Source organism: Giraffa tippelskirchi, chromosome 2 (genome assembly GCF_054371585.1).
Source record: "Giraffa tippelskirchi isolate mGirTip1 chromosome 2, T2T-mGirTip1v1.2.pri, whole genome shotgun sequence".
In the NCBI taxonomy this organism is placed as follows: Eukaryota; Metazoa; Chordata; class Mammalia; order Artiodactyla; family Giraffidae; genus Giraffa; species Giraffa tippelskirchi.
In genome coordinates this window covers 176,096,788-176,112,997 of record NC_137276.1, presented here as the reverse complement: position 1 = coordinate 176,112,997, position 16,210 = coordinate 176,096,788, and the positions used below count along the sequence as shown (strand labels likewise).

The following is a 16,210-nucleotide window of genomic DNA, read 5'->3' as shown; positions in this document are numbered from 1 at the left end:
TCTTTAGCACTATAGTCCCTCCTTAACCATTTCTCTCTTGCTTCTTCATATCCAACAAGCATTTACTGCTTTTTCTATTTATCATTCTGTTTCTCTCCTCCTATTTCTATGAAACTACTCGGCTTTCTTTCACTGGCCAATCTCTTCTAAACTCCATGGTGGTATGCCTTCTGACTGCTCCTGCCAATCAAAACTACTTTCTTAGAGGTCAGGGACTATTTTTCAGCAAGCCAGAGGCCTTCTCCTCTCTGCAGTATATGAGGTTGCTGATCTCTCCTTTTGCTTGAAATTCTCTCTCCCATGCTGTCTTCCTCTCTCCAATTATGCATCATCTTTGTCTAACATGAATCCTGTCTTTCTCTCATTTTGACTTCCAAGGATGAATGTTTTTTCCTATTTGCTTTTTCCCTACAAAGTTTCAATTTCTTTCTGTATAAAAGCTGCTATGTTTTTACAATACAGCTAACATTTCAATGCTGATCTTATTCCAAATCTTTGGTTAGGCAAAGCACTCTTCAGAACAATTCATTTCGAAGCAATAAACCAGAGTCTGTTTGCAACATGTCAAAATGGCCTTGCCTTGTAAGAGAACTACTTCCAATCTCCATTTTATCAACACCACCAAAATTTTAACTTGGCTTTAAACCCCAAAATGACCTTCAGATCTTCTCACTGCTGCTGCTGCTGCTAAGTCGCTTCAGTCATGTCCAACTCTGTGCGACCCCACAGACGGCAGCCCACCAGGCTCCACTGTCCCTGGGATTCTCCAGGCAAGAACACTGGAGTGGGTTGCCATTTCCTTCTCCAATCTTCTCACTGAATCCTATCAATTTGTTTCACAATGGTCATCTCCTAATGTTTGTTACCACCACCTTAGAGTAGTCTCCGTTTTACACAGGTCTGGGACTTTATTAATAGTCTTTTGCTCCCAGTCTTTTCCCTATCCTTCAATGGTTTTATACTCCAGTGTCTCTGTTATCTTTCCATTGCACTGTAACCCATCCTTTGCCTCTCCTGCTGCAGAGTCTACAGTACCATTTCCCCACATCTACTGCATCAAATCCAAACTCTTGGGTCCTGCCTTTCCTGACCCTACTTCACACTGCCGTCTTTTCTGGCCCATCTCGCTCATCCACATCTCCTAGTACACGCCACAGAGAAGCAGGGTTATTATACAGCTGATCACATCACCAACTCTTCCCTCCTCCCCACTTCACATAGGTTCTTTCCTGTGCTCCTTACCAGTTAGTTTACTTTTTGCTAAGTTTATACTATTTTCCCACCGGCATAACCTCTTCATTTTACTCTGCTTATCCAAATCCGATTAACTCTTTAAAGCCCAGTGAAATCTGTCTTCTTCTATAAAACCTTCCCTAATATTTCCAGCTAACACTTAACCTTCTACCTTTATTCTAGACTCTATCACTCCCACTTCTTAGCAATCTTGTTACAAAAATATATCTTAACTTTCATTTATTATTAATCTCTCCTTCTTTACTAGTGCTTTTACATTAAAATACATTCATTCTTTCCCATTTAAAAGTTTTTAAAATTCTTTTTTATCTTTCTGACCTTGCCACAGATTCTAGGTATTCCTATTCTTTTCTCCCTCCTCACCATCAGGCTCCTTGAACAAGCAGTTTATACTCAGGGTCTTTTCTTCCTCACTTGCTATTCACTCTTCAATTCCCTGTTATCTGGCTTTTATTCCAAAAACTGTTTACATCAAGCTCACACATCATGATTTCCACACGGCCAAATCCTATGAACTCTGTAGGAAATGTCTTGTTTGGGGCCTTCTGGCAATACCACCTCACTTGTCCTTTGGAGAGCTTCTCTGTCTCACTCCTGAGATCTGATATGAATAAAATGTGGGTTCACTCCTGAGATGGGCATGGGGCTGACCAACAAGACTGCACAAGGAAGAAAACTGGCTGAGGTTGAGTTAGCCCCATAGACCCATGTGATCCTAGAAGCTGCTTTCTCTGGTCTTCCCAAGGCTTCATTATTTGACTTTTCTTCCACTTCTATGCGCTTACCCAGTATTTATCCATAAATCCCCCTTTTCCGCTTAACTTAGCCAAAGGCAATTTCTGTTGTTCACAACCAAACAGAAATTTATCCTGCAACTGAAGTAGAGGCAGAAGTGGTACCTCTCATGGTTACACTACAAATTTCTTCTCCCTGCCCCCTTCACTATGGATGTCTGCTGTTCAAGAAATTATTGTAGCTAAGAGGAGAATGTTTTTGCCAAGGGACCCAATAATGGCTTCATTAATTTGGAGGGAAGACTGTTTGAGGCTCCTCATGCAGCCAGCTAATAGACAAAAGGGAAGTCACAAGGAGCACAGGTGGGAATTGAGCGAACCTGGGGGTACCTCTTTTTACTAACACTAGCAGTGAAGTTACCACACTACTGCCACATTACACAGACAAGGTCTGTGAGGGCTCAGATCTCTAGGAATAAAAGTTTGCAAACCACACGTGTCTGACCCCAAAGTCCATGCCCTTTAACATACCACTTTTCCACCACAACAATCTACTTGCAGCTCTTTAATCAAGAAAAGCCCTCTCTCATTTCCATGCCTTTGTACCCGTCACTCCAGAAAGTCTTAAGAGGAAATACACTCTATATCCTTATTGGGTATTCCCAGTAGATTATAAACTTCTAAATGGTAGAAACCAAAGCTTCCACATTCGTATCCTCAACAATTAGTACTCAGTATGGGGGTGATGTCTATTAAAAGAATATCTGGTCTTTCTCTTAATTTTCCATGGTATTCATCACTGCAACATCAACTTTGAGTACTTATTTTAAATTAGCTAATGAATATTGTGTTCAGTCCCTTATTTGATATGATGTTCCCCAATCCTCCCAATAAGTCTAAAAACTTCTTAAAAGCTGAGTCCACACCATTAACTACTTTTGTATTCTCTTTAATACCTAAGAGTATTGGGCACATGGTAAACACTCAATAAATACTTCATGAACTGAATTAAAAACATAGTATTAGCACATTAATAGGAACAACTTATCATCCCCTACTGATCTAATTAAAAGATCTGGCCTTCTGAAGTAGTGCAATTGTACCCATATGGAAAACTTAATGAGAAAAAGAAAAATTATCTAATTGGAAGTTAACAGCTTTTCTCTCAGCATTACACAAATATTTTATGGATAACAAGAGTCAACTTCCAGAGTTCAGAGTAAAAGACTCAAGGTATATATCTCCATGCATATTGCAAGGAAGATTACATGTTTAAGGGATCCATCATAACCACAATTACTTAAATTCCACTAATCCTTAACAAATCCATAATAGTAGTATAGGACATAAAGAATATTTAATGGTGAAATCAATTAATGCCAAATCAACCTATGCTAAAGATGCATAAGGTTATCTTCACATAATATATAACATAATAGTCATTTACTCATTTAACAAACATTTTTTGAATGCCTACTAATAATTAGTGCTATGTTAGGTCCCAAAAGTACAAAGATGAGAGAACACAGTTGCTATGTTGGTGGGGTTCTATCTCCACCATGTTGCAATGGTATGCAAGAATACAGTGTGAATTGTACCTCCTGGAGCCCTCAATGTGGATGCTCCAGGGGTAGCAGGCTCATAGGGAAGGTGGATAAACACATACTCAGTGGCAATGTGATTAGTGTTAACAGAGAAATAAGTACAAGCTGTTTATTGGGACCACAGAAGAGAAAATAATCAACTTACTGAAGAAGTCAGGAAAAGACATGGAAGAAACTGACATACATGAATTCTGATGTGAGTTAAGGTGTGAGGAAGCTACCAACACAGAAACATCCAGAATGGAATCAAACCTGAAACTACAGCTGCAAGCAGTGTTGGGGAGGTTTCAAAGCAAATCAATCTGACTCAAAGCAAACTGTTGTAGAAGAGCAAACAATAAAACACTCCTTGCCATCAAGTTTAAGAACAATGAAACATAAACACAAAAGAAGTAAGAAGTTAAACTACCAGATGATATAAGCATAAAGGGAGTCTCTTAAACAATATGTGGATGAAAAGTTCAAAGGGAGACAATCACTAAAGAGTTAGAGAGAGCTGTCCAGGAAAACCTTCATTAAAGTAGAGTTAGAACTACGATCATTGGGAGAGAGAGCACAGCGGGGGCATCCATATGCTGAGAAAGACCAACATCACTAACAAAAGCCAGGATCTGAACTGCTGATGTGCGGGACCACAAGGAGGCTCATGTTGGGAAGCAGTGGGGGGAAAGCTGGATAGGTGAGTGCAGGCCTGATTTAGAAAAGCCTAGAACACAAGTTTATTAGATTGGACATTTTTTAGACACATAGTCATTCTCAACCCTTATTGCTAAATGGAAACACCTGGGGAGCTTTAAAGACTACACCTATGGCTGAGGTTCACCCCATATCAAAAGTAAGAGAATCTCTGACACAAGCAGCCTGGGTATTAAAATGTAAAAGCACATAAAATGATTCTACTATGCAGTCCAGACTGAGAACCACTGGGTCAGAGGGTAGAAAGCTAAGGCATGACAGATATGGTTAAGACCCAAGTATGGAAGCTTCCCTGGTGGTCCAGGGGTTAAGAATCCACCTGCCAATGCAGGGAACATAGGTTTGATCTCTGGTCCGGGAAGACCCCCCCATGCCTCGGAGCAACTAAGCCAATGCACCACAGCTATGGAAGTTCTCACACCCTAGAGCCCATGCTCTGCAACAAGAGAAGCCACCACAATGAGAAGCCCAGGCACCCCAGCAAAGAGTAACCCCCCACTAGCCACAACTAGAGAAAGTCTGTGTGCAATGAAGACCCACCACAGCTAAAAAATAAAATAAATAAATAAATCTTAAAAAAAAAAAAAGACCCAAGTTTGATTCAGTCCCTGTTTATAAGCTACAGTTTTGAGCTGACTGCCTGTTGAAGCTTATAAACATTCTGTTTTCTTAGAGCTTCTTTTCCCTTGGTGACAATGCTAAACTCTGCAAATAGAAAAATAACCCATCAATTTCTCTTACCTGATTATTTCACTGATTGCACAATCTGCAACTTTAGAATTTTATTTCCACAATGTCCCACAGACAACTAACTTTGAAAGTAATTATTCCGGGGACTTCCCTGGCGGTCCAGTGGTTGACTCCACACATCCACTGCAAAGGGCATGGGTCTGACCCCATGGTTGGGGTTGGGGAACTAGGATCCCACATACCACGTGGAGCAGTAAAAAAAAAAAAAAGAATTTTAAGTAATTATTTCAATCCTATGCTGCCCTTAAATCGCTACAATGGGGTGCTTTTATACTAAGGAATGTTCTAGGCTGCAAGTTTGTCTGGATTTTATAAAACTTTTAAATATACAGAGAATGTAATACCTGTGTATAAAAAAACTCATACTGCTTAGATTAGAGCAAAATATGAGAGTAAGTTCTTCTTTACACTGTTCCTGAGTCCAGGTACTTTTCCCGGTTTCAGAAGTGCAATGATTACAAGGTATTTTGCTTATTTTGTAACAAATACTTTTAAAGTACTTCACAAAAAAGGGGTAACAATAAATGTATCCCATATAGCTACTCTGTACTATATTAAATATATGTGCTGTGTAGGAGGAAAAAGTCATCAAGGTGATTAGTGTGTGTGACAGCCTGTTGATCCTTCAAAAAGCAGTTTTTTGCTTGCTTGTTTTTTTAAGAAAAAGCAAAGGTACAAATATGCTTCAGAATCCATGTTACTCACAGAAATGTTTATTTAAGAAATCTGTACTTTGTTAATAAGTAAGCAACTGTCTTTTTTTATGCAAACTTAGTTAACCACAATTGTTTAGTGTTGTGTTAGGTCAATATATCTACTATCGGCAGTAAAAATTGCATGAGAACGTAAGTTTAAAGTCTATCGCTGGGATCATACACATTGGTTTATGTTTAGGTTTATAGTTAATAAATCCGAAGGATCATACTGCAATGTAACAGGGAGGCTGGGGGGGGGGGAGGGTTGCGGGGGAGGGGGCCGTGAGTTTGGGAGAACCGTTCCAATTCAGAACGGAAAAGAAAGGCTTCTAAAAAGAAGACCTGCAAGCCTAACTCTACTACATAGAAGTGAGAGTTAAAAAGCAAGTCACATGAGTCTGACCACTGGGTCCGAAGGAAATTCGGAAGGCACGGAAAGAGGGAATGAAGGAAACAGAAAAAGGTGAAGGAGGCGGGCAAAGGCCATCCGGTGTGAATCTTGATTCCCAGTTCTTTATGCACCCGGGGCAGCGTGGACCCCTTCTCGCCCCGCGCGCATCTGGGGGCCGGGGCGCAGCGCAAGCCCCCCACGGGCCTGGCACCAGAGGGCGCGGGGCGCCGAGAGATCGGGCAGAAGAGGGGTGCGCGCGCCTTCCGTGCTCGCGGCCCCCAGGTTCCGCAAGCAGGGGTCCCCAGGAAGAAGACACACTCTGCGAAGCCCTAGCCTCCGGGAGCTGGGAAGGGGTGGGTGGAGCAGAGCCCGGAGCCGCCCCCCGGAGCCGCCCCCGCAGCCCCGGCCCCCGCCCCGCGCCCCGGCTGTCAGCGGCCCCCTCCCTCAGTCACTCACCCGCGGGCTGCGTGCTCTCGGCCGCGGCGGCGGCGGCAGCGGCGACCCCAGCCTGGGTCATGATCCCAAGCGGGTTCCGCAGGGGTGTCCGACCGCCCGGGCCAATCTCTCCGTCCGCGGCCGCCGCCGGCTTCTCTGGGGCTGGGGGAGCGCGGGCCCAGGCCCTCCTCTCCCCCCGCCCCCGCCGCCTCTTCTAGCGGCCACCGCCGCCACTGCGAGCCCGAGCCCTCAAGGCCGGAGACCCGGCGGCAGCGCGGCCTCAACTTTCCCAGCCCCCCTCCCCCCGCCCCTCCCCGGCCCTCCCCGCCCCTCCCGCGGCCGCCGCTCGGCTAGCGAACAGCCTACCCTGGGTGCACCGCGGTCCCGCCCCTGCCACTGAGCTCACCAATCCTAACCCGGAGAGGCGCAGTGGTAGCCAATCGGGGCCCGAGACGCCGTTGCGCTATCTAGGGGGCGGGAAGAGGTGGAGGGAAAACCAAAGAGTGAACGGGCCTCGGGCGGCCCAATGAGGAGGGCCGGGGGTGGGTGCGGAGGTGTGCAAGTTGAGTTGAAGGAACAGGAAATATTCTTAAAGGTAGAGTGATGAGCAGGACCGAAAGCCAGTAGATGAATGGGAAAGAGGTGGGCCTGGTTCCTTAAAGGGGACGCCTTGAGAACCTAGAAAAAAAGGTGTTTGAAGAAACTTCTTTGTATCCTGTTCTCTGTTCTGCTTTACACGTCTTTTGTAGGAGTTTGAAAGTGGAAAAACTGGAAAGTAAGAGGACACGGAAGGCTTTCAAGAACGATTAGAGAGATCCTCTTATCTTAGAGGGCAGGAAGGCGGGATGAAGCTCTGTAATAGAAGGTGAGGAAGAATAAAAAAGAATGCAGACGTCTCCGGCACTGGAAGACCATTGCCGACCTGACGCTGCTCGAATTTGTTGGCTGCGATCATCTGTCATTTTTCGTTTGCCCCAAAGGCGGATTCCTGCGAACTAGAGATGATCGTGTTAAGAAAGGTCCTGCTGCTGCTGCTGCTGCTAAGTCGCTTCAGTCGTGTCCGACTCTGTGCGACCCCATAGACGGCAGCCCACCAGGCTCCCCCGTCCCTGGGATTCTCCAGGCAAGAACACTGGAGTGGGTTGCCATTTCCTTCTCCACTGCATGAGAGTGAAAAGTGAAAGTGAAGTCTCCCAGTAGTGTCCGACTCTTGGCGACCCCATGGACTGCAGCCTACCAGGCTCCTCCGTCCATGGGCTTTTCCAGACAGGAGTACTGGAGTGGGTTGCCATTGCCTTCTCCGAGAAAGGTCCTGGGGGGCTCCTAATTAGAGGAAGCGAGTGTGTGGCTCGGGGATGAATTTGGAACTTCAGGCTTGGGGTCCTAGATACCTAGATCTGTGAGGTACAGAGCCGCAGGTAATAGCATGGAGACCAGGGTCCGCTAATTCCAAGATGGGTTTGGGGCCCTGGAACCGTGGTCACAACTCCCTTTTCCTGGTTTCACTTCCTATTTCATAACCCCTCCTCTTCTGAAACAGGTGTCCTCCACCTAGTGGTGGTGAAAGATTTCCAAGCGCCTCCACCGCCAGGTTTGGAATTGTCCCAGATCTCATACGTCGGGGGAGTAGACCAGGTAACTTACAGAAGGTGCACAGGGGGCATGGCATGGTGGGAATTACTTGAGCCTGTGTACAGAGGAAGCTGACCTTGTATTGGGAAAAGGTGTAAAGTTAAACAGTAACCGCACCTTATGTTTGTACAGCAGTTTAAAAGCTATGATGAAACGAATACAAGGCTTTCAGTGTTATTTCTAAACTATGGCACTGTGAACAGTCTGGAAACTTTAACTTTTGCATCTCAGCATATGAATTTCTAGTTAGCCTCCGAATACATTTAGCACACCCAAACAAAGCTGCAGATAAGAACGACACTAGGATTCAAAGCCTAATAGTGATGCTAATATAGCACCTCCATGAAATTGTATAGCATTAGTTAGTATATCCAGCTGTAGGAAATAATTTCCATTGTGATCAGAATATAATGTATTCTGTTTAAAAAAATATTCTGGTTAATAAATATAGTATCTAGGGTATGTATGATTTTCGAAGCAAGTACAATGGATCGAGTCTAAAGTAAAATAACAAATAGTTTTGATCGTTCAGAAAACAGACGTTAAGAGTTTCTTTGGATCACCATTGGAATACACATGAATACCTTTCTGGCACAATGTATAGGTGTTAAATAAGAGAAATTAATATTTGATAAAATGTGGGGAGGGGGATAAATTGGGAATTTGAGATTAACAGATACAAACTGCTACATGTAAAATAAACAATAAGGATCTACTGTATACCACAGGGAGCTATGTTCAATATCTTGTAATAACCTATAGTGGAAAAGAACCTGAATCACTTTGCTGTACACCTGAAACATTGTAAATTAGCTATGCTTCAAAAAAATTTAAAAAGTAACACAACAAAAAGTTCTAAATGTTTGCTTTTTAATTTAATCCTCATTCCTGACTGAAGCCCAAATCCCAATCATAGATCTTTTCGTTGACTTTGCCAATTCAGCATTGGTTTATTGCTCTACATATGAGAGGATGACATCCAATAATGGCACCAGGCCTATTTCAAGCTCGCTGCCATGTGCTCATAGTGCCGCTTTTTGGGTTTTTTTTTAAGTTGCTCAGTCGTGTCCCACTCTTTGGGACCCCATGGACTATACAGTCCATGGAATTCTCCAGGCCAGAATACTGGAGTGGATAGAGCTTCCCTTCTCCAGGGGATCTTCCCAACCCAGGGATCAAACTCAGGTCTTCCGCATTTCAGGCGGATTCTTTACTACCTGAGCCACAAGGGAAGCCCCCTACACTGATAATAAAATATGGTGGTAGAGTGAAACTGATCCCTTTGCCTCCAGGCCAAGTCCACTTTTTACAGGGCTCAAGTAAATCTGATTTTCACCCACATACTTAAGATCCTTCAGTAGCTCTAAAATTCTTCTTACAAGCCCCTTAACCTGCATCCCCAGTTTCATTTCCTGATATCCCTTTTTTTTTTCCTGTTCCTGGGGATGAATGACTAGAGAGGGGCGCCGACATCCGCAGGGAGCGGGGCGTCTCTGAGTTCTGTTTTACTGAACCCCTCCCTGCTCCCCGAGTAGGGGACTGCGCAGACTGTGCCTACTTATGGGGGACGGTTGAGTGCAGAGCCTGGTGGGACACGAGAACGGGGTTGGGGGGGTGAGGGGTTGCGCGCATCCCTCTTCTCTCCAACCTCTGGGCGCCCTATATCCCAGGATGCCCGACCCTTGGGGAGCTCCCGCTGCGCACCACCCCCACCCAAGCTCCAGATGCGCCGCGGGCGGCGGGGGAGGCTCCAAGCTGGCATTCTCTTTTAAGAAGCTTAGAGAAATGAATGGCAACGGTGTATGCGAATCGTCCATTGTTTTCCAAAATGGTCGTAGTATTTCTCATTGTCAACAGAAATATAGGCGGATTCCAGGTACTCCTCCTCTTCGCCAACCCTTAATATAGGCAGTCTTTTTCATTCTAGCCCACATAGTGAGTGTGAGGTAGTCTGTCATGATTTTAATTTGCACTGCTCTTATTACTATTGGTGTTGAGCATGTGTTCTATGTTTATTGGACACATGCACACCATCTTTGGTAAAGTGTTCAAATCTTTAGCCCATTTTAAAAGCAGGATGCGGGTGGCTCAGACAGTAAAGAATCCATCAGCAATGCAGGAGGCACCGGAGACGGAGACGCAGGGTTGATTTCCTGGGTGGGAAGATCTCCTGGAGAACGGAATGGCAACTCAGTCCAGTATTCTTGTCTTAAGAATTCCATCCATTGGGTCGCAAAGAATCGGACACGACTGAGCCTCTAACACTAACACTTATTATTGAGTTGTAAAAGGTTTTTTACGTTCTGAATAAACGTTCTTCCTCAGATAAATGTTGGGCAGATATTTTCACCTAGTCTGTATCTTGAAAGCAACAAACAAAATTGCTTTCTTGAGGTATGATTTATCTTCAATAAACTGAACGTTTAAAATGTACGTCACAGATTTTGACATTTGCAAGCAGCTGTGACACCATCTCCACAATCAAAACTGAACATATATGTCCTGCCCTGTTTCTTTCATCTCCCTTTATTCACTCGCCCTTATCCTGTTCTCCAGGCAACCACTGATCTGCTTTCTCTCACTATACATTCTTTTCATTTTCTAGAATTTTATATAAATGGAATCTATTTATACTCCATTTTGTCTATGTCTTCTTTCATTCAGCATGGGTAGGGGGAGATTAATCCACTTTGTTGTGTGTATCAATAATCCATTAACTTTTGTTGCTAAGTAGTATTCCATCATATGGACATATCATGTATATTCATGTTGGTGGCCAGTTGGATTGTTTGCAGTTTTTGACTATTACAAATAAAGATGCTACAACAGTTGTGGACAACTCTTTGTATGGACATTTGCTTTCATTTTCCTTAAGTAATAACTGGGTACGTATCCAGTGGCATGACCAAGTTAGATGCTAAGTGTACCTTAAAAAAAAACCTGCCAAATAATTTCCTAAAGCTGTACTAATTTATATTCTCACTAGTACAGTTTGGGGATCTGAAATGTACCATATCAACACTTAATAAATCTTTAAAAATTTTAATTAATAGGTAGTATTTCATAATAACTAATGATATTGAGCATTTTTCATGTACTTATTAACCATTTGTCTTTTGTGAAGCTGTTTTAATCTTTTGTCCATTTTTATTGGGTTATTATTAAGAGTTCTGGATTCTGGACACGTATCTTTTATCAGATATGTGATATGCAATATATTCTCCCAGTTCTGGGCTGTCTTTTCATTCTTTTAACTGTGTTTTTCAAATAGTTGTTCTTAAAGTCCAGTCTATCAATTATGTCTGAGTCATGCTTATGGGGTCATATCTAAGAAGTCTCTGACTAACACAAGTTCACACAGATTTTTCTATTTTTCTTCTAGTAGTTTTACAGTGATGGGACCAGATGCCATGATCTTAGTTTTCTGAATGTTGAGCTTTAAACAAGAATTAAAAACTTGGATAAAGTTCAGCTATGTGAAAGTTTTCAGCTTACCAGAAATATCTAACTCAAAGTTCACTAACACCAAATATCCCCAACCCAAAAGACTATTTTCCCAAATGCTGGGTTTAAGCTTCATCACAAATTAATAAAAAACAGGCTGTAAGTCTTTGAGATTTAAATTCTAGGCAGTGATTGATTCATATTAACTTTATGCTCCCAACGATTCCTGGAGCAGGCTTTTGATTTTAGATTTTTATCAAACTGCTTTAGAGAACTGAAAAGATTGAGCACTTCTGCCCCAGTTGACAGATAATGAAGTCTCTGACTTCACATTTCTCCATGTCCCATCAAGGTAACTACACCTACATTTAAGAATCTGACTCACGCCTTTCTCCATATGGCTATGTTATTTGGTTGTATCTCAAACTAGGACTAAATTCCTATAGCATGGTACTGTAAAGAAGTCCAATTCAGGCCTCTCTTCTATATGGCTTATTATATCTGAGAAGTTCTCAAAGGCTCACCACTTCCACTCATCATCATAGTACTCAACTTCCCAGGAATGTTCAAATTACACAGCTAGAGAAGTTAGAATCATCTAAGAGTATGGCTTCTGCTTACTCTCCAGGATCACTCGCTCTGGGGCCAAGTCAGCTGCCAGCTGTCACTCAGGAGGCTCTGTGGAGACACCCACATAGTAAGGAACTGAATCCCCCCAACAGCCACATGAGTCAGCCATCTCTGAAGTAGCTTCTCCAGGCCTGGATGACAGTACTGTAACCCGATGAGACCTTAAGCCAGAATCGTCTGTCTAAGCTGCCCTTGGATTCCTGACTCAGAAACTGGGTGATGATGCATGTTCATTTAAGCCACATTTTTTTAAGAAAAAAAATCTGAATGTAAGTTATCTCTAGTCAATGAACATTACTAATTAAATCACAACCTGAAGTGTCTAGTGTTTTTTAACAATTGCATTCAAAATATAGCAGCAGTAAGACAGCCCTTTGGATCTTACTTTTTTCTCTCATGGGGACTGAACTGCAGATACTGAACAGTGTTTCTATCTAGTTCCAAAAGGTCTGAATTAGGAGGCCTTGATTACATTTGGCCTGTTTTAATTAAAGTTAGATCTTAAAGAAACGTGAAGTACATAAAACAGTATGGGCAACAGTAAACAATGACTACATATAGAATTCAACACAATGCATTTACACTTCTTTTGACATTTACCAGACATCACAGATTTCTACCAGAACATCACATAAGTTTATTTCAGATGTAACAGCAATGTTAAAATCAACAAGTTTAAATCTTAACTGCACCAAGTAAACTTAGCTATTTAAGTATTTTTAAAGTTATTCCCTCCAAAAAACTGAGGGAGCTTTTCTTTTCCACCCCACATTCCATGGTTTCCCAATAGTTAGCTCTATTTTTGGAGGACTCTCAATTGATAAGTAAACTGCGTTGGGGATATTTCAGAACTTCTTTCCCCAAATGAAAACTAATCTGGACAAATTATATATTGCATAGATTTCTCTGCAGATTCTTTTCTTTAGAACCTAAATGTAATTACCATATGATACAATTTTACTTATTTGCCCCACAGAAAAAAACCCATCTTCCCTAAAAAATACGATGGATACATCTTGTGATCTTCTAGTTAATAGAATTATTTTACCTCAATGATAATTATCGTATTTCAAAATAACCAACTCAACATGGGACATTATTTCAGTCTTTACTGACTTCTAGACACATGAAAGAGTGCCTAGCTTCTACCTCTTCTACATCCTCCTCCTCCATAAATGGATGGAATTATTTCATGTAAGTGTGATGTAGGACAATTCACCTTTTACAAACACAATTTAGGTTAAAGTCAGTGACTAGTGTGGAGAAAGAAACACTAGAATGATAGGGAGCCTACACACTCAATTCAAAATTTAATATTTTTTCCTCCATAAATAATATGTACTTAATTGTCATGAGGCAGCTATTCGGTTTTCATTAACCACATTTAGGGATACATTCATAGGACTGATTAGATAGTCCAGGTGAAATGGTTATAGAAATAGAGGCAGTGTCATCTCACAAAACTCATTTATATATCAAAATCTATTTTGACATCTGAAGTTTACAAAAAGACTGAATTCTTCAAACTAATCTTGCCTTCTGTAACTCAAGCATTCTTCTCTTGGCAAGAGCAAGCTGAAGCTTATCCATGAAGGTAAAGGTGCTCAATGCTAAACTTCTCTTCTAAGCTTAGATTTGGACTGCTTAAGAAACTGATACCCAAGAAACCAGCAAGGTCTTTCTACATTTTTACTATCTTAAGATTAGAATTATATGAACTCACTCATCAACTATCTTCCTTTTCTATATTATTCTTGGCACTCAACTAAGACTGTTGAAGTCTATTGTACCTTGCATTTTCACATTCTCAAATAAGAATTTAAGATTATAAGATGTGCATAAACATTGTGTAAAATAATTTTGTCATTCAATGTATTTGAAGAGATGAAACTTTTATGCCAGAATTTACACAAGAGGATAAATGTTATAAATCAACCTTCTTTTTAAAGTCAAATGACAGAAAATTCAAGCTCTGTGCATTGTTTTAAGTCTAACGAAAACATTTCTTAGGCCACTGGTACTTGTAATGTAGAAAATTTTGAATATTGGAGATAGGATTATGGAGGAAAGCCTGAAAATTTTAGAGGTCTTCTATCTTACAGAAAGTTACTGACCCGTCAAAGCCACTCCCTAAGTGCCAGAAAATGATCTGGCATAAACCAGTCCTGTCAGTACAGGTCACAGACATTCGCATTATTAACACTTATAGACTTCTACTTTTCCCAAGAACAGAAGCAATGTGTTTAATAATTCCCTCTCCCCCAAATCCTTAAACTCAGTATCACAGGCACAGAATGTAAGCAAATCTGGGATGTTCTCCAACAGATAAGCAATAGCACAGCTATGTTATTCTCAAAAATACTGTCTAGATATTCTTTCCTCTAAAATCAAATGCTCAGTGGCCACACTTCTAACAGTCTGCGTTAGCTGACATTAAATGCCTTTATTGTGCCACAAATCCATCTAAGCTTCCGTTTAGGTATTTTTTTGTATGTCCAGGAGACAATATCTACTTCAGGTTTATTTAAGAGCACTGACCTATAAAGGACATCAACTCCATATTTAAGGTCTGACCAACTACTGTGGGTTTACTGAAGAAAAACAACAGGAGAAAAAAAAGCAGATCGCAACAAACCTCTTTAGGTCAGTTAAAGGCCATATCTCTAGCTGGGATATTAAAAAAAAAATTAATCTCACCAGCCCATATGCTAAAAGATAATGCCACTAGTAACAATCAACAGCAGGAAAAACAAACCTGCTAACCACCAGCCCACTCATTAGCAAAAAGCAGTTTAACTCACATACTGAGACCAAAGTCTAATACTACTGATTCAAACTGTCCCACCCACCTTCAGCCACCAGCAAGGAAGGAAGAAATAATTGCTTAACAGAACAAAATAAGCTTAGTATTTCTTACAAGGATAACAATGGCCCAACTCCTGAGATAATACTCAGAAGGACAAAAGGTGGAGTGAAGGCAATGTATAGGGATTAGTATCCCACAAAATCTTTAAAAACCCAAAGTACCACAAACACACTAAACTTGTCTAAGAGTTAGAGAACAAGATATTGCTGCTGCTTCTTTTGTCCTTTGAAATATATAATATTTTGTAGGCTCTGCCCTTCAATGTGAAAGCAGGACATTAAAGAAAAAAATGCAAATTGACACTCAAATTTTTGGGACCATATATATCTTAACTGTGAAACTAAACCGATCTATACCTTCTCCTTCCTACAATCAAACCACCTCACAAAAATAAGAAAACTAAAACAATCCAAACATGATTAATAAATCCTTAAAAGTTTAAAACTTTTAGAGGAAAAGGAAGCAAGTTTTGAAAGGAGAAAAAGTAAGAACAAAGAAGGGGGAAAGTTTTAAAAGAAAGAGGGGCGGGGAATCAATGGGCCTCTTTTATTTGGCGACAAGCAAGTGCAAGAAAGTTCATCTGTAATTTGTTCAGTTGTCTGTCTTTTGCACATCTGCGTTCTGGCCAGAAGGGACTTTGAGGTTTTTCTGCAGCACATGAGCATCTGCGGGCTCTATCCTCTTATAGTAGTTCTTCTTTGTCTCAATAATCTCAAAGCCAAACTTTCTGTAGAAGTCAATTGCAGACTCATTGCTGATCTGGACATGCCTGAGATGTAAAAGGGTATCAGAAAAAAGAAATGAAGATTTCATCAGCTTTTATGTATCCTCCACAGATAGCTTCAAATTAGTTGAAAACGAGAATAATCTTAATATCTGTATTATGAAAGAATCCACACTGGAAGCTATATCCAATATCCTATGATAAACCATAATGGAAAAGAATATTAAAAAAAAGAATGTAAGTGTATAACTGAGTCACTTTGCTGTCAGCAGAGACTAGCACAATACTACTGTAAACCAACTATGCTTCAATGAAAAAACAAGAACCCAAAGTTTCCATCTTCGCCTTACTCTTA

General features: G+C 41.4%; 2 protein-coding genes and 1 long non-coding RNA gene across 14 annotated transcripts in view; 1 reads left to right on the top strand and 2 right to left on the bottom strand.

Moving 5' to 3' along the window:
* The window catches only part of USF3 (upstream transcription factor family member 3), a 47,587-nt gene extending 40,722 nt beyond the window's left edge, over positions 1-6,865 (bottom strand). For all 3 annotated transcript variants that reach the window (XM_081572080.1, XM_081572078.1, XM_081572079.1), the window contains exon 1: positions 6,581-6,865. The gene's annotated coding sequence lies outside the window, so the exon portion shown is untranslated. The remainder of the gene's footprint in view (positions 1-6,580) is intronic.
* The window catches only part of LOC145538998 (uncharacterized), a 35,946-nt gene continuing 25,884 nt past the window's right edge, over positions 6,149-16,210 (top strand). The window contains exons 1-4 of one of the 4 annotated variants that reach the window (XR_014077487.1): positions 6,149-6,196; positions 7,309-7,424; positions 8,100-8,194; positions 12,264-12,577. This is a non-coding gene — a long non-coding RNA (uncharacterized LOC145538998). Of the gene's footprint in view, positions 6,197-6,570; positions 7,202-7,231; positions 7,425-7,539; positions 7,683-8,099; positions 8,195-12,263; positions 12,578-16,210 lie in introns of those variants that run through there. The other 3 variants (XR_014077489.1, XR_014077488.1, XR_014077490.1) reach the window with 3 other exon arrangements.
* The window catches only part of NAA50 (N-alpha-acetyltransferase 50, NatE catalytic subunit), a 30,176-nt gene continuing 26,844 nt past the window's right edge, over positions 12,879-16,210 (bottom strand). For all 7 annotated transcript variants that reach the window (XM_081572214.1, XM_081572213.1, XM_081572216.1 and 4 more), the window contains one exon: positions 12,879-15,900. In XM_081572214.1, coding sequence (XP_081428340.1) covers positions 15,723-15,900 — 178 coding nt within the window. In that variant the 3' untranslated portion in view covers positions 12,879-15,722. The remainder of the gene's footprint in view (positions 15,901-16,210) is intronic.